The sequence below is a fragment of the Labeo rohita genome, chromosome 14 (genome assembly GCF_022985175.1).
Source record: "Labeo rohita strain BAU-BD-2019 chromosome 14, IGBB_LRoh.1.0, whole genome shotgun sequence".
In the NCBI taxonomy this organism is placed as follows: Eukaryota; Metazoa; Chordata; class Actinopteri; order Cypriniformes; family Cyprinidae; genus Labeo; species Labeo rohita.
In genome coordinates this window covers 17519137-17544983 of record NC_066882.1, presented here as the reverse complement: position 1 = coordinate 17544983, position 25847 = coordinate 17519137, and the positions used below count along the sequence as shown (strand labels likewise).

Sequence of the window (25847 nt, the reverse complement as noted above, 5' to 3'; positions counted from 1 at the left end):
AACAAAGAATGAAGCATATTTGAAGAGCATGTTAAATTCGTACGACTGAGTTCATTTTTTAATTTTCATTGTGTTTTTCTTCTTTTGCAGTGGCATATTTTTGATTGTTTCTTGGAAAGTTACGTTCAGTTTTACAAAGTTACGTTCATTCTTATTGGCACAAAAATAATCCCATACGCTTTCCGCATTCGGTGTGAAAGCCGCTTCGTGCGCCATCCTTTATCATTACTCCAACTAATGAGACAGACAGACAGTCAAGCTGCATCAATCACAAATTGTCAGACTACAGTGGGTCCACAGCTGAACAACAGAACTACAGAAGCGTGATTTAGCCGGTTAGCATGACATGTGCAGGGTTGTTACACAACATAACATACACAACTACTTATTTTGAACGATCGCTAGAAAATACGATCTTTGTAGATTCATCATCTTTTGGAAGTGAATATAAAACAATTTTACTCACAGCGTAGGATATAGCGTCTTCCGTATAATGTACGTGTAAATTTCCATGTGACGTAAACCACATGGAAATTTATGGGCGGGCAAGTTGTTCGCGACGTAGAACGTGGGTGGACATTATGCAAATATGTTACTTTGTGACGTGTGGCCCTAACAGAAAAAGATTCGAAATCCTATAAACTCGTTTAGGCAAATGTGAGCCGACTCTTTTTTTTTTTAGACAATAACTTTATGTATCGTGCACTGTCGGCTTCACAACTTCGCAGGTAGTTTATGTTCACATACAGCTACATGAAACACTATGTGAAAGATCATATTTAAAAAAGGCATAAAAGGGGCACTTTAATAAAAGGTCTAACAGCTGAAAATGCATGTTAGAGCAAAAACCAAGCCCTGAGGTTACAAAACTTCAGAGTTTAGAGAGAGTATTTGGCTCAGTGCCCCAAAATAGTGAGATATCCCGAATGAAAACCTGGTCCGGAGCATTCAGAACCTCAAACTGGGCAGAAGGTTCACACTGACTTGAACCCAATAAAAAATTTCTGGAGAAACCTGAAAATGTCTGCCAGACCCCATCCAGGCTGAGGTAATTTGATAATTGCCAAATGTTGATGTGCAAATCTTACCCAAAAAGATTTGAGGCTGTAAAGGTGCTTCAGCTAAGTACTGAGATAAGGGTATGAATACTTATGCAATGTACTTTTTCAGGTTTTTTCATTTTTGATAAACTGATGAAGTTGTGACAATTTTGTTTTGGCTTTGCCATTATGGTGCATGGAGTGTAGATTGATGTGGAAATAAGTAATTTAAAACAGTTTAATATTAGGCAGAAACTTAACAAAATTTGTGAAAAATGGTAATGAATACTTTCGCAAGGCACTGTACCTAAATAAGCTTATGATTTTATCAAAATACTTACACTGTAACAATATCATTTTTTTTTTCTTTTCTGCTATAGCCTCAAGAAACTGGAATGACTACATCTGTGATTGGAAACTGGCTTTTGTGTGTGTCAAGAAATAAACACCAGCATTTGTCTCATCTTAAATTTTGAATGTCTTATTGTCTTACATTAAAGGAACAGTTTACCAAAATGACAAATAGTACTTACGACAATACTTATAAGAAAGCAGAAAACTAGAAAATGAGGCTTCAACTCAAGGCATTAAATGATGTCACATCATTATTACCTAGTTTGTCTCAATACAGTGCTCTCCACCCAAAGTTATTGGGTTCTTTGGACCTCTAAATTTGCACATTCATTTTGGACCCATCACTCCAGAGCCATGTTCCCTCCTGTGAACAAAAGAGAACAAAGATCACTGTGTTCAGGATAGCCTGGCATTATGTGCATGTAATGAAGAAAAGAAATCAAATATATGATGCACAAAAGCACAACACACAGAAGTGACAAAATAAGTAAATAAATGACATAACATACTGAAACAACATCATAGCCTCCTATCCAGAAGTGCTTTACGAAGTCCTGCTCGGTATAACAGAAGCAAGGTTCCCACCACGGTTCAAGCAGTCAGCTGAGGAGAATATGACATGAGGAGAAAAAAAAAAAAAAAATACTTAATGCATCTTTCCAGGACGTTGGATGGTTAAAAAACCTGTAGCATCTCATTCCATGTTGATTCCACCCACTTTGACAAGCTGTTACATGGAGATTCGGTTTGTTTTATTGTCAGTTTAAGTAGTCTTTAATTAACTGCATTAGCCTATATATTTACTATCATTTTTAAAAACTTGAAAAAACAAACAAGAAACAAAAAAAACAAAAAACAAAACACATACTTTACAACCAAATTTAAATACGGGAGTGAATTCCTAAATTATATATTTGTGTGTGCTATGTGTAACACTTTCCAGTGTGCAAAGATGAATACACAAAGGGGGGTTGCACATTTCAGGTGGATTTTATTATGAAAAATGTGAATGAATAATTTTAGTGGCGGCACTCATGGTTAACACGCGTGACTCACTCTCGAACTCTCTCCAGATTCAACAGACGTCCTCAGTCCCAGACGAAATGTTTTTTATGTTTGACAATATATATGATGTCAATATATATTGTCTCCCCACTTGGTGGTGCCTTTTCTCTACTAACTTGTTATAAGGTGATATTTCATTACGGTATAAGCCAGTGACTGGAATGATTAATTGTTTCAAAATAAATGCAAGGCTATACGGAAAAAAATGCTGGATCAAAAAGCAAGGACTTCTTGTTCTCTCTAGATGACTTGCAGGCAGCAATATGTTTGTGTGTAAGAGTGTGTGCATGTGTGGATTATGTTTGTGGATTGTTTGATGGCGTGAACATGAAAAAATGGATATCCAATATGGAGCCCAGCCGGGCAACATATAAAAGACCCATATAGGTCCCACTTTATGAAGCCCATGTGGAATAAGGGTATGCAGGGCACTAACAGGGGGTTAGTCGTAACACACATTGTTTAAATATTTTCACACATGCAGCATAACAAAATTTATGGTATTTACTAGTTGCCATATAAACACTATATAGAATTTTTTTTTAAATAATAATAATTTTTTTTTTATTTATTATTATTATTTTTTAAAGATATTGCTGAACATTTATTTAATTGTAGAAAGCAAATTTCTGACCGAACAAAATTTTTCATCTTGGTTTTTAGTGTAAATTTAAAATGACACAAATCTGGTATTATTTGAATCTCCATTCTGTTATTTATCAGTTTAGATGCAGAAGATACTAACCCGTTTTAAATTTCATTTGCGCAGATTATTAAACTATGTTATTCTATGATATTAGCGATTTAATTTACACTATTTACTCTTTAATGAGAAAATTCACGGGGCCCTGGTTGCAATGTGTGCATTAACAAATTAAAAAATGCAACTTTTTTTAATTCTTAAAAATGCTATTATTTTGTTTTTAATAATTGTAGTTTATTGATAAAATATTAGTTTGTTTTGTATATTTTTTTCATTAGATCGAATAACATTTGAGGATAGCTGTTTTCCAGCTTAGCAGTTACTTCCCTTACTTGGATCTTTAAGTAGTGATCTCCCTAAGCTCTTACCCAGTGGTCTTACACGTTCTCACTCCCAACTTGTCACATATTGACGCTTGGTCAGGCCCCCTTGGCGTCATTTTTTGACGCTCAGGGTACCTCTTTGGCTTCACTTTTGGACGTGCGGGGTCCTCCATTGGTTTTAGTTGTTAGCATTATGTGTTGCATTTAATGGTTTGCATGGATTTACAAAAATATAAATCATTTTATATAAATTTGTACTTTCATAGATATTTTAGAGCACATAACCCCAACCCTAACCCTCTGAACAATATAAAACATGCAACAGGCAAATAAAAGTACAGTGACAGGTTTTTTTTTGCAAAAACTGACCATAAAAAGCAATATAAATCTATTACAAACAAGTCACGTTGTGTTCCAAGTCCTCCGATATCTTTATGTGAAGAACAGGGTAAATCATAAGGCTTTAATCACTGAAGATGATCTGGCTTCTGCACAATTCACCTTCAGACAGATAATCCCGAACTTGTTTAGCATGACGCAATCGGTTTTTATGGCAGATAGAGAAGGCGATCACGTCTATTCCTCTCAGAAATCATACGTTTTGCATCGGAAGACTAAATACTTTTTAATAAATTGTGGGGCAGGGGTTGGGTTATGTGCTCATAAATGTGTAAATAGTGTAATGTAAATAAAACTGTTGTGAATATTTTATATGCAATAATGGCAATATTATTACCCAATATGTAATTTAATCAAAACGATAACATTCCCAATGCCTTTCACGTCAGCATATTGACGCCAAAGGTTTCTTATTTAAAGCAATGGAGGACCCTGCATGTTGAAAAATGACGCTAAAGGGGTACCCTATGCATGAAAAAGTGATGTCATGGGGTCCTGACCAAGCGTCAATAGCTGACGAGCTGGGAAGGCTAGTGTCACTCATATAGCATAGCCATCTGAGGGTAGCTGTGTTCCTAACTTGGTTTGGATGTCCCTCTTTCTGCTGAAACTGGGTTTTTTATCAAGCGATGTGAGTGGCCCGGGGCATCAGTGGCTTGGCCCCTTTTTGAGGAAAGGTTAGGTGTATGTCTGTTGCTTCCTTGGTTCTCTCTCACCAGGAGGACAGGCATGCATGGCATAGTTGGCATTTCGTTCTCCAAAGTGTCCACTAGAGGATGCAGCACGAGTTCATTAAAGGGGAACATGTTAGGTATGTAACTATGGTTCCCTGAGAGGAAACAAAACATGGCATCCCCTCGTCATGCCTTCGGTCTGCCAGTTTCTCCTCTCCTTCAGACAACAAAGTTGGTGACAGAGTTAGGGGCTACATGGACCATAGGTTTGGAGTTTTTTCACACTTGCTTCAGACACCGGACATGCTGTCAGCATTCCCCAAAGTGTCCACTAGAGGATGCAGTGTCCTGTTCCCTCTAGGGGAACCACTGTTATATGCGTAACCCGAGACTTTTAATCACAGACAGCAGAAAACAGGAAAATGAGGATTCATAGGTAAATATAACATGGTTAATTACAAAGAACAAAACATGTGATAATCATGACTGCCCAAAACATAAGCTACATGAATTACCCTAAAAAACTGAGCATGCTCTCCCTAGAGTTTTATTTTGATGACTGTTTGTGTCCACATTTGTGGGGCAACAGATTTTCAGGACAATAAGTGAATGCTGTTCGTTTTAATGAGCTACAGAAAGAAAGATGTTTAACACAGAGGCATCATGTAACAATGCAAAAATAAACTTACAATCAGTGATTTTGGTACATTTGCACTGTTTTAAAAATGTTTAAAAGATTTAAAAATAAGATTGAATAGGCATGACACTTCTGATTTAATATGGCATGTAGGGATGAGATCAGCCAGAAATGGCACACACAAATGGTATTTTGTTTTTACAATCCAGGTCATTCCATTTTTTTGCAGCTGTTGTGAGAAAGAATATGTTTTAATTATACAAGTAATTACACAGGTATTAACATCATAATGCTTATATTTAGAAAAACAAATGTCTAATCTCTAATGTAAATAATGTAATAAACTGATAACACACAATGACATTTACATCATTCAAATTATTTACCTGCAAAGTTCATCTCAATGCAGTGCTCACTATCATATTTGTTGTTGGGTTCTGTGGGGCTCCAAAGTTTGAAATTCATTTTGGTCCCATCACTCCAGAACCATGTTCCCTCCTGTGAACCCAAGATCACTGTGTTTAGGACCGACTGGTATTATGTGCACGTGTAAAAATAAAAACTTTGAGGATCTGGCAGATGCTACTTGCACATTTCAGTTAAGCAGTGTTGATTTAATGTTAGACTGTAAAGTTTTACATATTTATCTTGGACAACAGCACATACAAAACAAAACGAGTAAAGAAGAAATTAACAACATAATAACATACTGAAACAGCATCATAGCCTCCTATCCAGAATGTTTTTGTACTTGAGATCAGGAATTTTAAGAAGTTGTACTCAGTTTGACTGTGTACAGAAGCAAGGTTCCCGCCATAGTTCAAGCAGGTCATCTGAAGAGAAAATGACATGAGGAGAAACAGCAATTATAGACAGATAGATGTATAGATAGATAGAAAAAAACTTCAAATAAATGTTCAAAAAACAAACAAAAATAAATTCTTCTGTCAGATATTGCTAAATATTTCATACCTCTGCATCCTTCCAGGATGCTGGATTGTAAAAAGCCTTGAAACATCTATGTCCATATCGAGTCCATCCACTCTGACAAGCTGTTACATTGAGATTTGGTTTGTGTTATTGTGAGTTTAAGTGATCTTTAATTAATTGCATTATATATCTATTATCAGTTTAAAGACAAAAATATACAGACCATCTCTTCATAACTTTGCCACCCATTTTTATTTATACAACAAGACTGAAGCACAAAAAGTAGGCTATAACACAAAACAACCTTATTCCTATCTACTTTCATAATATTGGATGATGTATGTTTTGATTTGCAGGCAGTATTACTTATTTAGTAACGGAGTAATTAGTACAGTATACTTTCAAGCCGAGGTCTCTTTACGTTATGGCTTTGCTACATCACTGCTGACAGAATGCAGTGTTTTTATTGTATACCCCTTATTGTATTTTATTTCTCTTTTCTTACTTCCATCTTCTTTGTTAATGTTCTTCTGAAGGTGATTTTATATTTTCATTCGTTTAAAAAAAATAATAATTAAAAAAAACAGAATATGACGTGACGTCCCCTATACGAGATCTATTGTGACTGGTAAGCGCCTGCGTGGCTAAGGCTATAGCTACTACCAACGAAAACAAACTCAACATGGTGAAAGATAAGTATGCGTTCTGTAGCTGGAAATACAAGCATTATTAAGAGTTTATTTCGGTCAAAGGAAATATTGTGCTTTTTATGTGGGGGGGAAGAAAACCTTTTTAACCGCGAAAAATTCCACATCCAATTTAAAACACCTGAAAGGGCATCATGGCATGATAAAACTTCTCTTATTCATCTATTGCATAGAAGCAACAAGAACAACTAATATAAAATAAAAATATTGCATTACCATTAAGTAATCATCTATACTGTTCAAACAGTAACATTTCAAAAACATTTCAATGTCCATTATGGCACCAAGTCAATAAACAATATGTATATAAAAAAAGTCAACAGGTTATACAGTAAATGTTTCAGAGCTTGTATCACTAAAGAAAACATGCGATTCTATTAAATTACTACTTAGATGGTATAAATCACGTTTTAGTGCAAGTTTAAGATCTTAATGTCGATGATTTAATGTTAATTTCCTAACATTAGAAAGACATATTATAATATCAAAGCACTGAAACTGGATCAGTTTTGGAAACAATGTTTGATTTTCTGTTATTAACAGAGGTGGGAATGTCTGTAATCACTCATGACACACAATCAACCATAAAATCTAGCAGCACCCCAGCAACTGCATAGCAAGAGCCTAGCAACCACCCAGAATATCCTAGCAACCAACTAGCAACACTTTAGCAAACATCTAGAACATGTAACTGACTATTTATGTTTTTAAACAAGACTTTAAGACAAGCCAGCATAAATTTGTCTTTCAAACGTTTCAATCTAGTTATTACAAGTATTCTTCAATGATTACACACAATTCAAATACAACGATGACTTTTCTGCCCATTGAACACTCGTGAGATCAATAACACTAACAAAAAACTCTTATTAGGAATTAATTTGCAACTCAGTGTACACAACATAAATTAAATTACAGATTGCTAATTCAGCAATTAACTTTTGGGGGGAAAAAAATATTTTCATTTTACTAAGTAATCTTGCAGCAGATGAAAAGCACTAGAAAAGTTCAAATAACAAAGAACTGTATATGAACTTGCTATGCACCACAATACAATACAGTAAAAAATTAAATTAAAAATTAAATTCAGAATCCTCTGAACATTTGGCTAAATGTCATTACAGTATACAGTACTATTTGGTCTCCTGACACAAGACTATATCTCTAGGTAGTCATTTCTCAGTTCTGCAAAAATGCAGTAGACTACTCATTAAAAAATGGTTACAAATAAAATTTGACAGTCACACTTCTGAAGGTGTACAACATGTACTACAGTTTACTGTACACACAGAATAGTAAAATTTCCATCATCTAATATACTGGTACTGTACTATAATTACACTGTATATGTAAGTATAATACCCATGTAAATGATTCGTTCATTTCTCCCTTCTTTCCGTTGTTGGATGCAGTGATTCTGATTGGTGTGTCATCAGTTTTGCTACTTAATGTTTAACATACTTATTGTTAAACTTTTTGAGAAATGTGTCTTTGTTTTTAGCACTGAATGAATGGTTTGGGAATATAAGCCAACTAACATCAGTTACATTGTGTTAACAATCGAGAAAACTGCAATACGACCAGATGCTTTGCTACTGGTTTCCGTGATCGTCATCTTCTTATTGATTTCATGCTATTATAGTTTCATCAAATAAAAAAAGGCCCATATCCATGATGAACGTGGTGCGAGTGGTCAGAGAATCGGATCACCAAACAATTACGCGATTAATCTCAGACAAATCCGGACGGGATTAGATGTCTCAGAGGACTTCTGAGTTAGCCGAGAAGCAGTAATTATGTGATTCACGAAAAAATATAAAACAATTCGTTAGTGAACTGGACCGCGCTTTGTGTTTTTGATTCAGAAAGAACCGGTTCATAAGAGTCATTTTTTAACGAAGTCGAATACACTGCACTGTAAAAAATAAAAAACACAATTTGTTGAGTCAGCTTAAAATAATTTGTTACCCTGCTGCCTTAAAATTTTAACTTCAGTCAACTAAAGTAAGTTTAGTCAACTTGAAATGTTAAGTTGTACTAAGTAACAACTTAGATATTTGTGTTTGCTAAACTTAACAGATGGATAAGTAACCCAGCTGCCTTAAAATTTTAAGTTGATTCAACTCAAATATCGAAGTTGTCACTTAGTATAATTTAACATTTCAATTTGAATAAACTGTTGAACTGACTGAACTTAAAATTTTAAGGCAGCCAGGTTACAAATTATTTTAAGTTGACTCAACAAATTGTATTTTACAGTGTTTTACTAAGTAATCTTGCAGCAGATGAAAAGCACTAGAAAAGTTCAAATAACAAAGAACTGTATATGAACTTGCTATGCACCACAATACAATACAGTAAAAAATTAAATTAAAAATTAAATTCAGAATCCTCTGAACATTTGGCTAAATGTCATTACAGTATACAGTACTATTTGGTCTCCTGACACAAGACTATATCTCTAGGTAGTCATTTCTCAGTTCTGCAAAAATGCAGTAGACTACTCATTAAAAAATGGTTACAAATAAAATTTGACAGTCACACTTCTGAAGGTGTACAACATGTACTACAGTTTACTGTACACACAGAATAGTAAAATTTCCATCATCTAATATACTGGTACTGTACTATAATTACACTGTATATGTAAGTATAATACCCATGTAAATGATTCGTTCATTTCTCCCTTCTTTCCGTTGTTGGATGCAGTGATTCTGATTGGTGTGTCATCAGTTTTGCTACTTAATGTTTAACATACTTATTGTTAAACTTTTTTTTTACAGTGTGGGCGTGCTGTGTGCGCATGCAACTATCGTGCACATTTTATTGAAAGACGTGTTTTTTGCCATTATTTTGCGTTACGCTGTCATCGCTGCGGCTGAAGCACATGAAACACTGCTCACATTTATTCTGTGATAATTCTGGGGTGGCAGGTGGGGTGGCACAGCTTTTTCTTAGGGTGACAGTTGCCACCCCGGTAGATCCGCCCCTACGTGAATCCTCTCAATGTAACACACAAATTGCAGACATTATGAAACATTCATTATGCATATATTCAATGTGATATAACAGAGCTTTGTGAGATTGCAATGAGACGTTCGGTCCGAGACGTCAGCTTTTTAGAGATTATAGCGCTCCTTTCATTCTGCCATGCCAAACCATGCAAGCAGCAGCCTATGTTTGCTTTTAGTTAAAAATAACAGTAGTTGAATGTTGATGCTTTAATAACAAATATTTTATCGGGAGCATTTATGCTGGGATGTTATGGCTATAGGCGACACAAAACTATTTATTATTTGATGTAAATTCCATGGATGTACAGAAAAAAGAAATGTGACTAGTTTAATGTAACTAATTACTTTTGATATAAAGTAATCAGAACAGTAATATGTTTACTTTTAAAAGGAGTAATCAGAAATCATTTAATTACATTTCCAGATTAATTTACACAACACTGTTTGCAGGGCAATATATTTGATTTAATTAAGCAATATAACTTGTGCAGCCTTGCACTTTGCAGCCATGTTAATGATATTGAGTAAAACAGCACTGTTTGTCTGCCAGTAGAAATTATTCCAAAAAAAAAAAAAAAAGAAAAAGTTATTAAGCTTAGAAAAAAAACAACAACTGAACAACATATTTAGAGGTGTTCAGTAAATCCTGCAGTAATATCACGATATATCTCACCTGAAGCATTCAGAGCAAAGAGCAGACAGAGAGACACATAGACAGTCCAGACTCCCATTGTTTCTCACTGAAATCAGCCAGGAATACTGCACATCTGAAACAACGATAAAACACATTAAACATTTAAAAAATGTGTGTACATATTATGTTGATACTATAGTAAATGCTTTAATTTTTGTATTAATTTAGTGATACTAACAAAGAGCTTGCTGTATTAGTCTGTATCTCAATGCAGACGTTTGCGTTTTTATATAGCAGAATAAATTAATCTACTTAATCTACTAAATCTACTAAAAAAAAAAATTCTGAATAAAGCTAAATCATTTATCAGTGGATCATCTAGGTGATGCAACAACAAAACCTACCCCAAGATTTTAATCTTATGTTGCATGATGTTGCATGATAATTCATAACGTTTTGAAATAGAACTCAAAATATGAATATGAGCAGTTAATTTCAATTAAATTTTACTGTACAACAGTTCAACCATTTTGTAAAATAATAATAATAATAAAAAGAATTTGAATTTAACTATTCCAAACTGTTTTCAGGTCACTAATCAAACAAATCTGTGACATTGACAGATTTTCTGCATTTCCATACGAAGCGATCTGAACTTGTGTTTCAGTTCTGAATAACACTGAAGCTCAGTTAGTTCCATCTGAAGTTCATCACTGACTGCATCCACACTGATGGTAAAGGGTTGAGCAAACACCAGTGTTATGTCTGAAGTCCTCAAAGCGACTGGATAAGGAGTTTGAGACAGGAAAAATGGGCTAACCGTATAGGCAAATACGGGAGAAGCTCCTGTGGGTGCTGCTGTGGCAGAATAGAGGAAAGATGGAGGCTACCAGAATCAACCTGTCAATTTTTTCTTTGGGTATAGAGGCCTGGAATTTTTGGGAATCCAAGTTGATGCCCAAAAATTTGACAGAAGTGCTAGGACCCACGGTTTTGTCTTGTGCAGGGGGAATCCCAAGCTCTGAAAAAAGCGTTTGGGTTGTCGAGAGATGTGCAGCTGGGATTAAGTCGGGGGGTAAGATGATTAAGAAATTGTCTAAAAGATGAACCAAATAAATTATGTCATAATTGTCGGAGAGCATCCAGCAAATTGCCTCTCACAACATGTCGTCAATTATGTGGCGATGAGAGATTGATTATGAGGCATTTTTTACATGAAAATTTTGGGGATGACCCAAAAAATACTGAAGTGGGGGACAGAAAAGGGGCAGATGATGAAATTTGCATCTGTTTCTTTTTTAATAAGGAGGTCGACTATTTAAGGTTCAGCGAGAGCAGACTGGAGATTGGGGCAGATGAGGCATGAGCACCGCCACAAAAATTGCAAAGTGCATGAAACGGCAGCGCTGTCTTGTGCATCTGCCACTATTAAAGCTGGCGCAGACCTGGCTGTCGGAGGAAGATGAGCAGTGGTGTAATGTGGGAGTGGTTGGAGTATGCATAAGGTGTGGGACATAGCTGGTGGATTTAGGCTGGGATGGTTTGGGGCAGGGAGAAATAGATGGGTTGATGAAAGGACAGTTGATGGTGGAGTGAATGAACGGCAGACTGCGCAAGAGATGTTACGGCGGCCCAGGAACTCTCTGCTTTGGAGTTCGGTGTCCAGAACCCCCCAGTAAGGACACTGGTTCCACTGGGCCACCCGGATGGCACATTTAGCTGCGAATTTATGGTAGATGTAAAAGTGGGAGCCATTTTGTTCTGATGAAGGACGTAGCAGTGTGCTCTGCTCAGATTGAAATTTAGCAAGCAGCTTGTTAGGCTTCTGTTTTCGTGCCTCACATCAAAATCTTATTTTATTACGTCACACAAATGAATACATATATAGACTGTGTGTCACTTCTTTGTGTGATTTATATTATAGACAAAGATGCAATGAGAGGAGGACAAATAGAGGACAAGTTGAGCAGAAAGGGCATAGGAGTAGGAGGTCGAGATAGTAAAGACCCTAACTTAGTCTGCCACGTCTGCCTCATATGTTGGCCCTTCTTTAAGCTCTTGCTTTTGTCTTTTTTTTATATGTCACATCTCTTTCTTTTATGTTTTGCACAAGCAGAAGTCACAGAATCTGCTTTCACTATCCAAAGCTTGTCTGCACTTTTAATTGCACTGTGGCCTCTGTGGTTTTAAGCCACAATCTGTCCATTACAGATAATATGGCAGAAGCACCTTCTTTGAATGTTGAAATAGCCATGCTGGCTGCCGCCTCCACTCTGCTTTTGCCAACAAATACAGTTTTGGGACACCTTGACCAAATGACAGAATTTAAGCACTTATTTGCATTTTGGGTGCCCCATGTTGCATTCTTTGCAGTAGGCTATCACTGGACATCCTGTGATATAATGAGCATTTTGCCAACCTCTTTTGTCGGAGAACAGGCTCCATGCTCATTGTGACTCTCTGGTGTCACACCATTTTCCTCTGCTTTCCTGTACCAGCACCATGAGGGTTTGCATCTGTTACACAGGGGAGTCTCATCAGTTGACATGGAGTGTAGGAGGCTAGCCCAAATAGCATTTCTAATTTGGCCCTGATTATTAAGTATTGTCCCTCTATAATAATTTTGCAATCTTTTACATTTTGCAGCTGTAAGCTTACCTGCTCCTTTCCCACCCAGTTTACCATGTGCACTAAGTTTTCTAAGAGCTGAATCCATACGTTAGTATGGATGGTTGATGCATTCCAGTTTTGTTTCATGTCCTGGATATGGATTATTTGCAACAACCTCCCTAAAAGCAGTACTGTCTCTATCAGAAAGCATCTGAGTATAGCGCAGCTGATGCCGGCTTATGGATCTCCCCCACATGCACTTGGCTGATTCCTGCTCCATGTCTTTACTGGAACCAGAGAAGTTCTTTGTACAGTCATCATGCTTTTCTTTCCATGTGTTGTACTCTTCCTCTGTGATGTTTGTTTTCTCTCATAGCATTTTTCTTTGCTGCACATGCATGACAATAAGATGATTAAACTTCAAAGTCTATTTCAAGCCCCGTAATAAGGTCTATGCACAGACCAATGCCACAGTGTGAAGTGAAGCCCCTTTTTCTGCCAAGTGCCATCAAAAGACACACATCCTCCCTCAGCATTTTTGACACATCTGCTGAAATTCTGCTGAAAGAAGCTGCAGCCACCAGGGAATACCGCTTTCATGAAAGGGTGTACATGGCCTGCAACTATGCTTAGGTAGGTGGTATGTGTCAAAGTGACATCCACATGGATACAGCACCCAAGATTTCTCAGCAGAACATTGCCCAAAGCATCACACTGCCCACCGCTGGCTTGCCTTTTTCCCGTAGTGCATTCTGGTGCCATGTGTTCTCCACGTAAGCGACACACATGCACCCTTGCCCATTTTTCCTGCTGCTAACACATCAACTTTGAGGACAAAATGTTCACTTGATGATAGCCACTAACAGGTGCCTTGATGAAGAAATAATCAGTGAGATTCATGTCACCTGTCAGTGGTCATAATGTTATACCTGATCTGTGTATATAATAGGCTTACATAGTATGACTATTAATAGTGATGTGCAAGAGTTCTCTGAAGTGAAACACCAATAACTTGTAATATAAATAATGATCGGTCATTATTATGTGATGTAGCTCGAGTCAAAGCTCGTTTTTAACTTTAGCGTTAAAATACGCCAACGTTGTTATAACGTTATACGCGGTTATACACAAGACATGTTTACTCTATGATTAGGAGAGAGAAGGGCACGTATTACTTTTTGACTTTCTCAGTTTGTGTAATTCCACATGGGGTTCAGAGTATAATTTTTGTATCCACATTATAATTTCACACTAGTCTAGTACAAATATGTCACTTTGTTCCATAATTACAGTGTATTGTTTTTCTCTATTTAGGCTACCTCAAAAGCATGGAAGTGAAATGTGACAACATGCCCCATAGGTGCAATACATTGTGACATCTGAGGGGCATGTTGAAACATGACCATATGACAGCTTAAATGCTTAAAATATACAAGACAAACTACAATATTTTGTATTTAAAAATAAATAATATGAATTTTTAAAGCAGTAAATATAATTTTTAGAATTTGACAATGAACACATTGCAAACAGGGCTTCATGCTTGGGACGGCCCTGATTACAACACACAGCTATACAGCATTCAAAACAATGTGGGCAATTAGATGAAGAAACACATTCAAACGTTCAGAAAAACAGATGAACACAATGCTCCCCTTCCTCCACACACAGCTCTCACAGAAACATTATCTGCCAATCTTTATTCACCTGTTTCTTGTGGTTTCTCATTAAAATTCATAAAAGTAAAAAGTGTAAATTACATCACTAATAGAATAGCATTGTTTCATAGAACCATCTGCACAGCTGTTTAGTGTCTTCTGCTAGCTAGTGAAGCATTAAAAAGCTATCTACACTGATAAATAACAGACTGGAGATTAAAACAATAGCAGATTTGTCTCATTTTAAATAAACACTAAAAACCGAGATGAAAAATTTACTTTAGCCAGAAATGTACTTTTGCTGGTAAAATAAATGTTCAGCAATATCATCAAAAGATTTTTTGAATTTTGGTGCACATTTTCCTCTATATAGTATTGATATGGCACTAAATATGTGATAATGTTTTATGTATGTAAATATGTGATAATGTATGGAAATGTTTTAACCAAGTGTGTTACAACTAGTTAGTTTAGTTTGTGCCCCACGCACCCCTATTATTGCAATCTGTACGCTGCGCCCAAAGAAAATCCCTGAAATGTTTTTCACTTAGTTGATGAACTAATTTTTTGTTTTTAATACTGTTGTTTCAAACCTTTTGTATGTTTCATCACACAGAAATGTATTTATTTATTTATTTATTTATTTATTTTAACCTTTATTTAACCAGGATAGTGAGTCTTTACCATGAAACACCATTTATTCAATCAGATAAAGCCAGGAGGAAGAAGCAGAAGAGGAAGAAGAAGAAGAAGAAAAAAAAAAGATGTTCTTAAGAATTTTTCAAAAACTGCACTTACATAATTGTGTGTTGCACTAATATTTTTTCAAACCTCTTGAAAATGATCTTAAGAAATGTTCTGATACTAATAAACAAACTCCCCTCCGATATGTAAAAACCTACTGAACTGGTTTGTCCCAGTGGTAGGTTGTCGGGAGTAAATGACGACCACTATGTTTATTATTACATCCAACAACACAACACCTCAATTGCTTAGGAGACATTTTTGTCTATGTCCCTGCTCCGGCATCAAAACAATGGTGATCGGACTGTCACTGCTCATTCAAGCAGGTCTAAGCTAAGACGGCCGTGTCAATCAACTATTGTGGGAGCGGCCTCTGTCATGTGTCGTCACACAGACAAGATGGTGAGAATGGCTTAATTTGAAAAAGGGGAAATGATTTTTACAGATTAAATAAAGACCACTGGGTTATTCACTATTCAAACCACATGTAAAAGTGAACTTTGCATCCGATGACCCCTTTAATACGTTTCAAAGAAAACAAATATTGTAATTTCTATTTGAATTATATTGAGATTATAGATATTATTAGAGAACTTACACTGATGGTCTATATTCATTATCTTTCCTTCAGTCACTATAACTAGACGTAACAAATATAATACATCAAACAAGAGAAGCATCAATTTCTCATCTTTGCATGCAAGTGTTGTTCCTTTTTAAATAATAAATAAATAAAAAAATTAAATAAATAAAAGTATTAAATACCTATTATATTTATTAAATGTGCCTATTATAGTCATAGTTAAATATACTGGAAATTACACAGTGTTGGGGAAAATTATTTTTAAAATGAATGTATTACAATATTGTGTTTCTCCCTAAAAAAATAAGTTTTTTTTTATGGAATGTCATGCGTTTGTCAGGGTTGTGTACAGGAAGGAGGAGCAGGGACGAGGAAATAATGCCAACCTGCTTCAATATAAATAATCCAGACAGGGAACAGGAACAAGCAGAAACAGCAAGGAAAACACACACTAACACAACGAAAACTAACATTAAGAACCGACAAGGAACGAAGAACTGAATCAAACTTATATAGCAGGCTAATGAGACAAGGACAGGTGTAAGTGATTAAACAATGACGTCATAACAAGAAATGGAACAGGAAAGACCAAATAAGGACACATGAGGGAACAACCAACAAATCAGTCCACAGGGGTGTGACAGCGTTATGTTACTTTTGTGTTATTTTCGCGTTACGTTTTTAAATCTGGGCTGGGCTTGCTTGTTTGTTTTTAATATAAAAAGTTCTATTTTTAGCGAATGTAAAACCTTCGCTTCACCTTTTACACCAAAAAGTGAAATTAATAACCCTCGGGCTAAAGGAAAAGCAAATTCATGTCTGTACAGTAGAAAGCAGGACAAGAAGGTTCAACACTCTTCAGCAATTAAAAAATAATGAATGCTAATTTATCATTTTTGCTTATTAGTATGGTTAAACTGGATCATCAAAGGTCCGCATTGACCAAGACATTGGTTAATAAAATGGGATTAAATACATTTGTGTTACATATATTTCATTATTGCAGATTTTAGTCATATTCTGAATTTGAATTTCTCTGTTTTAATTTATATTGATGAATACTGAATCTGTTTTTTGCCCTCTTTTCTTTTCTGGCAAGATAAAGGTTTACATTTAGTCTAGAGCTACAGTAACATAATGTTTGTAATAAGTTGTTTTGGTTTTAGGACAACTTTGATCCACTTCAAATATTGTCTAGTGTAGCCATTCAAAATGTAATAATATATTAAAATATAATCATATAAAATATATTAATATAAAGTATATTTTTGGACACAAACCAGTTCAGTAGGTTTTTACATACTGGAGGGGAGTTTGTTCATTAGTATCAGGAAATTTCTTAAGATAATTTTCAAGAAGTTCATAAGAATATTAGTGCAACACAATTACGTAAGTGCAGTTTTTGAAAAAAGAACATCTTTTCTTCTTCTGCTTCTTCTTCTTAAGAAAAAATGTCAGGCTTTATCTGATTGAATAAATGGCGTTTCATGCTAACTAAATGAAAAACATTTTAGGGATTGTCTTTGTGCTCAGCCTACAGATCGCCATTATAGGGGTGCGCGGGGCACAAACTAAAATGGAATGCATCAACCATGCATACAAACTTATGATACAGGAGAGCAGAGGAAATGGTGTGACACCAGAGAGTCACAATGAGCATGCAGCCTGCTCTCTGACAAAAGAGGTTGGAAAAAAGCTCATTCCATTATATCACAGGATGTCCAGTGATAGCCTACTGCAGAGAATGCAACATTGGGGCACCCAAAATGCAAATGAGTGCTTAAATTCATTTGGTCAAGGTGTCCCAAAACTGTATTTGTTGGCAAAAGCAGAGTGGAGGCAGCAGCCAGCATGGCTATTTCAACATTCAGTGAAGGTTCTTCTGCCATGTTTTCTGCCATTTTTTCTGCCATGCTATCACAGGAGTCACAGTTGGTGCAATCAAAAGTGCAGGCAAGTTTCTGATGGTGAAAGCAGATTTTGTGACCTCTGCTTGTGAATAAAAGGAAGATCTGTGACAAAAAGGTCAAACGACACGCAGGCATGGCAGATTAAGTTGGGGCCTTTCCTCTCTCTACCTCCTACTCCTATACTCTTTCTACTCAACTTGTCCTCTATTTGTCCTCCTCTCATTACGTCTCTGTCTATAATATAAATCACACAAAGTCGTCACACAAGGTTATATATGTATTCATTTGTGTAGCATAGCTTTGGGGGACATTTTTAATAATATAATATTACAAAAAGTGTACATTTTAATATGTAAATATGAAATTTCACAATCCATATCTTTTGAAGTCGTTTTCTTAAAATTAGTTTTTTTTTCAACATTCTGAACCAAACATTTCAGTTTGTGTAACAGTTAACTATAAGCTTTACTTTCCATGTTCATTCTTAGTTATATTCTGAAGGTTTTTACAGAAGAATTTATTAATATCTATACATATTGTAATGTGTTCATAGTATTTTAACATTTTTTAACAGAAAAAAAAAAGAGATATTGAAAATCTTTTTTGTAAAAATTTGTAGCACTGATATGTTGTTAAAATGAAATAAAAAATTACAGGTGTGACTGTTTTCAGTGTCTAGATTTTTGTTTTTTAAATATATGTAAATAAGAACATATTTAATGAGATCATTTGCATATCTAAACAATATTTTGTCAGAAAACTTCCAATACAAAAAATGTTAACAATAATGTGTTTAATTTATTGGTAAATTTTTAAAGTTAATGTTTAAAAAAAGTGTCTCGCCTTAACATGTTTTACTGTTGAGCTACAATAGAGTAATCTGAAATTAAATATTTAAATTAAATGTTGTAAATGAGTTTGATTTTTTTTTTCTGTACATGCGCAATTCAAGGTGCAGCGCCGCACGCTTTGTGACAGTCTACGTTAATCAACGTCTGCAGATTTACACACTTAATAATGGAGAACCTCTTGATATAGGATCACTGATGAACATATTTGATTTATGCGGCAGATTAGAACCCAAAACCTCTAACACACCTGATGAAAATTTTACCTCTAGACTGTTTGGGAATACAAACATTTTGTACGTATCTATGTATTCATTCACTGACATTAATTTTCTCGGGGCTAATAATATATGCATGTAATATATGTATAATTATAGTACATGTAACAATAAAACTATCACGTTAAAAATGAGTTATGTGCCAATACATTACTCTCACCCCCCCAAGTCTGTAATAGTATGTTATATGTATTGTACTTATAACTACGTGTATATAACATATACGTAGTTATATTTTATATTTATTGTACTTAAGTACAAAAAGTTTTTTTTTTTTTTTTTATCTTAAATGTACTATTGAAAGTAAAAGTAAAAGTAAAAGTAAATGCAAAATGGAAAAGAAGCAAATAAATATATATCAAATGTTCATACACAGCTTGAGTAGCAAGATTGTGTTCAGTTTTAACTCTTTTTTCCATGTTGTCTTTTTGGGTAAGAATAAACACTTTCCAGTACTTAGTGTCTTTCATTCCAACATAAGAAAACATTTCTGGAGTCTGCATCTGAAATAGCATTAGATGTATTTTGTCACAATCTCGGTGTGGTCTGCCTAGGTTTTGTTGTCTTGTGTTCGGTGTTTGGGTGCTTTGTTGTCCTGGAGCACATGTTCGTTTGTCTTGACAGCTTGCCATGTGCTCCGGTGTCGTTGTGGTTGTTCACCCCGCCCCTCTTGTTATCCCTCTCAGCTAATTTTTCCTGTCACCTGCACCCTGTTTGGTCCTCGTATCTCCCCTTTATTATGCCCTTGTGTTGTCTTGCATCAGTCCGTTATTCAATGCACGGAAGCTCTGACGATCTCGCAGCTTGCTGTTATATCCAAGCCTGTCTTGTTTTTGTTTATTTTTCCTAGTCCTGGCATTTTTTGTCACTTTTTTTTTTTTTTTTTTTTACCTGCCTGACCTCTAGGATTTTCTCCTGCTCTCTGCCTTGGCTCTACTCTGCCCGGATTCCCATCTTTTCCCTGTCAGGTCCTGAACGAGAGGCTATGGACAAATATATTCAAGAATCCCTCAAAGCCCGTCTCATTCGACACTTGTCTTCCCCTGCTGGCGCTGGGTTCTTCTTTGTTAAGAAGAAGGATGGCTCTCTGCGTCCTTGCATAGGTTAAAGGGGTTTGAATGACATCACTGTTAAAAACAGGTCCCCCTTGCCTTTAATGTCTTCTGCCTTTGAACTCTTGCAGGGAGCCAAGGTCTCTACTAAGTTAGATGAGTGGAAGACAGCCTTCATTACCCCCAAGGGACACTATGAATACCTGTTCCTTCCCTTTGGTCTCACTAACGCCCCCCGTCTTCCAGGGCATGGTCATTAGCATGTTGGGGGACATGATTAACCAGTTTGTCTTTGTGTACCTTGATGATATTTTCATCTTTTCCCCATCCCTTCAGGTACACACTCAGCATGTGCGCCAGGTCCTCCAAAGACTGTTGGAGAACCAGCTATATGTCAAGGCGGAGAAGTGCGAGTTCCATGCCAAATTGGTCTTATTCCTGGGTTTTATTGTTTCAGCTGGGGAGATTAAGCCTGATCCAGCCAAGGTCAAGGCTGTTGCGGAGTTCCAAGCGTTTCTTGGGTTTCGCCAACTTCTACTGGCGACTCATCAGGAACTTTGGCCAGGTAGCTGCACCCTTAACGGCTCTCACCTCCATCAAGGTACCGTTCACCTGGAGTGCTCAGGAGGCCTTTGATAATTTAAAGTCCCGGTTTATCTTTGCTCCTGTTCTCTCCGTTCCAGATCCTGAACGGCAATTCATTGTTGAGGTGTACGCCTCTGATGTTGGGGTAGGCGCAGTCTTGTCCCAGTGTTCCCCAAGGATGGGAGAGTGCACCCTTGTGCATTTTTCTCTCATCGCCTAAACCCAGCTGAGCGTAATTATGACATTGGCAACTAGGAGCCGTTGGAGGTTTGGTTGCCTTGCGTCACTGGTTGGAGGAGCCCTTCTAGGTCTGGACGGATCATTAAAAAATTTAGAATATATCCATTCGGCCAAGAGGCTGAGCTCATGCCAGGCTCGCTGGGCACTCTTCTTTGACTGATTTCACTTCACCCTTTTGTACCAGCCCGGGCCCAAGAACGTCAAGCCCGATGCTCTATCCCATCAGTTCGAGCGCCCAGAGAGGAGTCTCCGGCCGATGGCATACTCTCTGAGGGGGTGGAGTTGGGGGCCCTCTTCTGAGATCTCTTCTCTCCGCTGCCTGGTGTCCCACAATCCTGCCTCCTACAGCCAACAGCTCTCTTGGGTTGAATATGCCCACAATACTCTCAGGAACCCAATGCTGTGGTACCGTATGCCCTAGCCTTTGTCCAGAGATGTTGACGTGTCTGTAAAAAGGCTAGGAAGGCCTTGGCCCAGTCCTCCAGACGGACCAAAGCGGCGGCCGATCACCACCGGACTCCAGCATCTCGCTATGTCTGTGGTCAGAAGGTATGGCTTTCTACCAAGGACCTGCCTCTCAAGGCTGCCTCTCACAAGTTAGCGCCTAGGTTCATTGGTAGATAACAGATCACCACGGTCCTCAATCCGGTTGTGGTACGGCTCAAATTACCTTCCCCTCTTGGTCGGGTGCACCCTGTTTTTCATGTATCCAGGGTTAAACCTGTCTTCAGATCTTCCCTTAATGCCAACATGTCATCCCCTGCCCCCCCACCCCTTCGTCTAGTGGATGGTTCTCCTGTCTATTCTGTTAGGAGACTGCTAGATGTTCGATGTCATGGCTGGGGTTTCCAGTACCTGGTGGACTGGGGAGGGTTATGGTCCAGAGGAGAGGAGTTGGGTTCCGGCTCGGGATATTCTGAATCTGTTGCTGATCGAGGACTTTTACCGGAGACTAAGTAGACCTCCTCCTTGAGCCGCCTGGAGGTGTCCCTTGGGGAGGGGGGTACTGTCACGATCTTATTGTGGTGTCCACCCCACCCCTCTTGTCATCCCTATTAGCTAATTTTCCCCCGTCACCTGCACCCTGTTTGGTCTTCATTATCTCCCCTTTGTTATCTAAACCCCTCTTGTTTTTGTTTATTTTTCATCAACGAAGATGACGATGACAAATATTCGTTAATGATCTTTTTTTTTTAGACGAAGACGAGACGTTGACGAGCTAAAACTAATACTTGATGATAAAAAGTATGACGAAACTTATGCTGCCTCTTCGTTAACAAGACGAGACGGGACGAGAATATTATTTGAGGACTACCGGACATTGAAAATACATCCTATAGGCTAACTGTCCTCTTATAAAATGTGCGTCTCTGTCGTTAGATTGCAATTGGATAAGGGGCTTTGTATGTCTAGTCTCAGCATGGCAGCCGTAATGGAAAGATATGCTACCAAACCGTGAACTTGCAATCTGAAACAATGGCCTCAGCACCTAAAAGGTTAGGGATAGAATCACCAGATGTCCCGTTTTCCCCGGTAGTCACAATTCGTTGTCGATTAACTTAAAGTTAGTGAAGGCGGGATAGGCGGAATTGCGCTGATAGACAAACACCAAAAGTGCTCTCTCTCGCACAGGCTCCACATGTTCTGTTCTTAGACAGCGTGCAATCAGTAGTCCACAATAGTCCAAATGTGAGTATCTCACGTAAATTAAGTAAGTTATGGCTAAAGTGAACATAAACAGGTGGGTAAAAACTGAATGTCAGTATTACATGCATGCCTTCCGTCTTAAAGAGACAGCATTCCTAATTAACTACCTATCTGTCATTAATATTAACCAAAAGATGTTACATAAATGTATAGCCTACAGGTAATTAAACTTACGGTATCTTAAATAATAGTTTAATTTGTGTCTCTAGTGTATTTGTCTTATTGTGCCTCTTTTTCAAAAAAAAAAAAAAAAAAAAAAAAAAAATATATATATATATATATATATATATAAAATGAACAACTATAATTAATATAATAATAAGTAAAAGTACAAGTATAATAATAAGTACTCATTTTTCCATACTGTTAAAGGGATAGTTCACCCAAAAAAGAAAATTGTCATCATTTATTAAGTTTTCCCAAATTCAATTCTTGATTCAAAGTTATCATAAGCCTTGATTTGGTCTAAAGAATGAATGATTATTTTTGTTTGAGGACTAAAATAGCTACCAAAATAAATGTTGGTAACTGCAGTTTGACTAAAAGTAATGACTAAAAGTTGATAAAAATGCAATGACTTTTCGTCGACTAAAAGTAGACTAAAAGAAAGTATCAAATGACTAAAATGTGACTAAGACTATTAAGCATTTAAATCAAAAATGCCTGTCAAAATTAACACTGGTGAGTCATTGAGATTCAACCGATTCATTCAAACGGCTGATTCATTCTGGAACAAAGCATTTGACTGTTAATGAGTGAATCACGGAATCATTTTTATCAACTGATTCGTTTAAAAAGCAATAAGTAAACAAGTAATAAGTAAAATTCAACAAGTAAACATCGTCCATTGCTCAGAGACGCAATACAATGCTGTGATCTTTGTTTGGAACTATTTTCCAAAAATTTAGCAAAAACAATGTGTTTTATGTGTAAAATGTAAGTCACGCATTACGTTACTGAGCTTGTATAAAAATATTAAATGTGTTGTCAGAAAAACAGTAGATACTTGCGTTATATAGAGTAAGTTAATAAATTATGTAAATATAGGAAGCATACAGACACATTTTTGCCATCTACAATTTAGAACGCCTGGAATTTTGAGTTTTAATAGACTAATAAATCAAGTGTGATTTGGTGATATAGCTTACTTGATTATGTTAGATCGCACATCATTACAACAACACTTACCATATTATCGCAGAAGACATACTGTACCTGATAGCACACATACATCATGGAGACGTCTATTTGATGTCTGCATTTACATCTGGAGGATGCATTTTTTGGAGTGTTTGCTCATCTGCAAACATTCTATCGGACGTCAAATAGATGTCTATTAGATGTCTTTAAGATGCTTTCGATTTAGAATGTATGTAAAACTGACATCTTATAGACATCTGTCAGATGTTTGTACACAGCAGATGTTTTCCAGATCAAGTGATCTTTAAAAGTCATCTTGCAGACGTATGTGTGCTATCTGGGGTATATCGCACACCCCAGACTTGACTTAAGTGAAAATGAATCATCCACGGTTGTTTGCACATGAGCAAAGGCGTTTTTAGGAGTCTAACATGCAAGCGCCAGACCACTGATTCATCAAACCTGCTTTCCTGCAGAAAGCAGGAAGCAAACTAACTTACTCTCACCTACATAATATCTTGTCTTTGTCTGTAAGTCAGCTACAGTCCAATCTTGAAAAACTTCTGAAAAATAAGGACCATCTTTATCAATCAAATCAAATCACCTTTATTTATATACTGCCTTTAACAATACAGAATTGTGACAAGGTGGCTGTACAGTATTAAATAGGAAATAGTACATCAACAATGCAAAAGGCAACAGTAAACACTCAATTTTCAGGTAAAAGGTAGTTAATCAAATACAACAAAATAAAATACAATATTGTGTGAAGATAAAGTGAAGATAAAGTGTCCCCAACTAAGCAAGCCAGAGGCGACAGCGGCAAGGAACCAAAACTCCATCGGTGACAAATGGAGAAAAAAACCTTGGGAGAAACCAGGCTCAGTCGGGGGGGCCAGTTCTCCTCTGGCCAGACACAGAGGACTCGCCAGGTCCCGTGGTCCTGTGCCGATAGCCGTCTAGGTGACCAGGTCTTCACTGGGGATCCGTCTCTGGGGCTCATCTCGTCGATGTGGTCTCCGATGACATTCAGTGCTGTAGAGGTCGTCTCTAGGTGCTGATCCACCGTCTGGGCTGGGTACGGACTGGATCCAGAGGACTGCAATGACCACCTGATCTGGATACGGACTGGATCTGGTGGTTAGGGTGACCTCGGCATAAGAAAGAAACAGACTAATATTAGCGTGGATGCCATTCTTCTGACGATGCACTGAGTACATCGGGTGTTATGGGAAGTGTTCCCGGTTCCGGTTGACCTAGTTAGTGCAGCCTAACAATCCTTTAATGGATTTGAATAATAGAAATGTGTTAATGTGTTATGTGTAAGCAAGGTTAAAGAGATGGGTCTTTAATCTAGATTTAAACTGACAGAGTGTGTCTGCGTCCCGAACAGTGTTGGGTAGATTGTTCCAAAGTTTGGGTGCTAAATAAGAAAATGATCTGCCGCCCACGGTTGATTTGGATATTCTAGGTATTATCAAATTGCCAGAGTTTTGAGAACGCAGCGGACGTGAGGGACTATAATGCGATAAGAGCTCGCTCAGGTACTGAGGAGCTAAACCATCCAGGGCTTTATAAGTAATTAGCAAGATTTTAAAATCTATATGATGTTTAATAGGGAGCCAGTGCAGTGTTGACAGAACCGGGCTAATATGATCATACTTTTTGGTTCTAGTAAGAACTCTAGCTGCTGCATTTTGGACCAGCTGGAGTTTGTTTATTAAGCGAGCAGAACAACCACCCAATAAAGCATTACAATAATCTAATCTTGAGGTCATAAACACATGAATTAATGTTTCAGCATTTGACATTGAGAGCATAGGTCGTAATTTAGATATATTTTTGAGATGGAAAAATGCAGTTTTGCAAATACTAGAGATGTGGTTTTCAAAGGAAAGATTGCCATCAAATAGCACACCTAGGTTCCTAACTGATGACGAAGAATTGACAGAGCAGCCATCAAGTATTAGACAGTGTTTTAGGTTATTACACGCTGAGGTTTTAGGTCCAAT

The 25847-nt window shown here is 37.0% G+C and overlaps 2 protein-coding genes across 3 annotated transcripts in view; one reads left to right on the top strand and one right to left on the bottom strand.

Annotated features, from left to right (window-relative positions):
- LOC127176551 (galactose-specific lectin nattectin) overlaps positions 1 to 25847 on the top strand; it is a 44749-nt gene that overhangs the window by 1586 nt on the left and 17316 nt on the right. The window lies entirely within an intron of this gene.
- Positions 5165 to 25847, bottom strand: part of LOC127176549 (galactose-specific lectin nattectin) — a 43559-nt gene continuing 22876 nt past the window's right edge. Inside the window, exons 1-6 of one of the 2 annotated variants that reach the window (XM_051128301.1) lie at positions 10719 to 10793; positions 10520 to 10613; positions 6168 to 6247; positions 5906 to 6028; positions 5582 to 5693; positions 5165 to 5424 (exon numbers count right to left, since the gene is read on the bottom strand). In XM_051128301.1, the coding sequence (XP_050984258.1) occupies positions 5357 to 5424; positions 5582 to 5693; positions 5906 to 6028; positions 6168 to 6247; positions 10520 to 10577 (441 nt within the window). In that variant the 5' untranslated portion in view covers positions 10578 to 10613; positions 10719 to 10793 and the 3' untranslated portion in view covers positions 5165 to 5356. Of the gene's footprint in view, positions 5425 to 5581; positions 5694 to 5905; positions 6029 to 6167; positions 6248 to 10519; positions 10614 to 10718; positions 10794 to 25847 lie in introns of those variants that run through there. The other variant, XM_051128302.1, reaches the window with a different exon arrangement.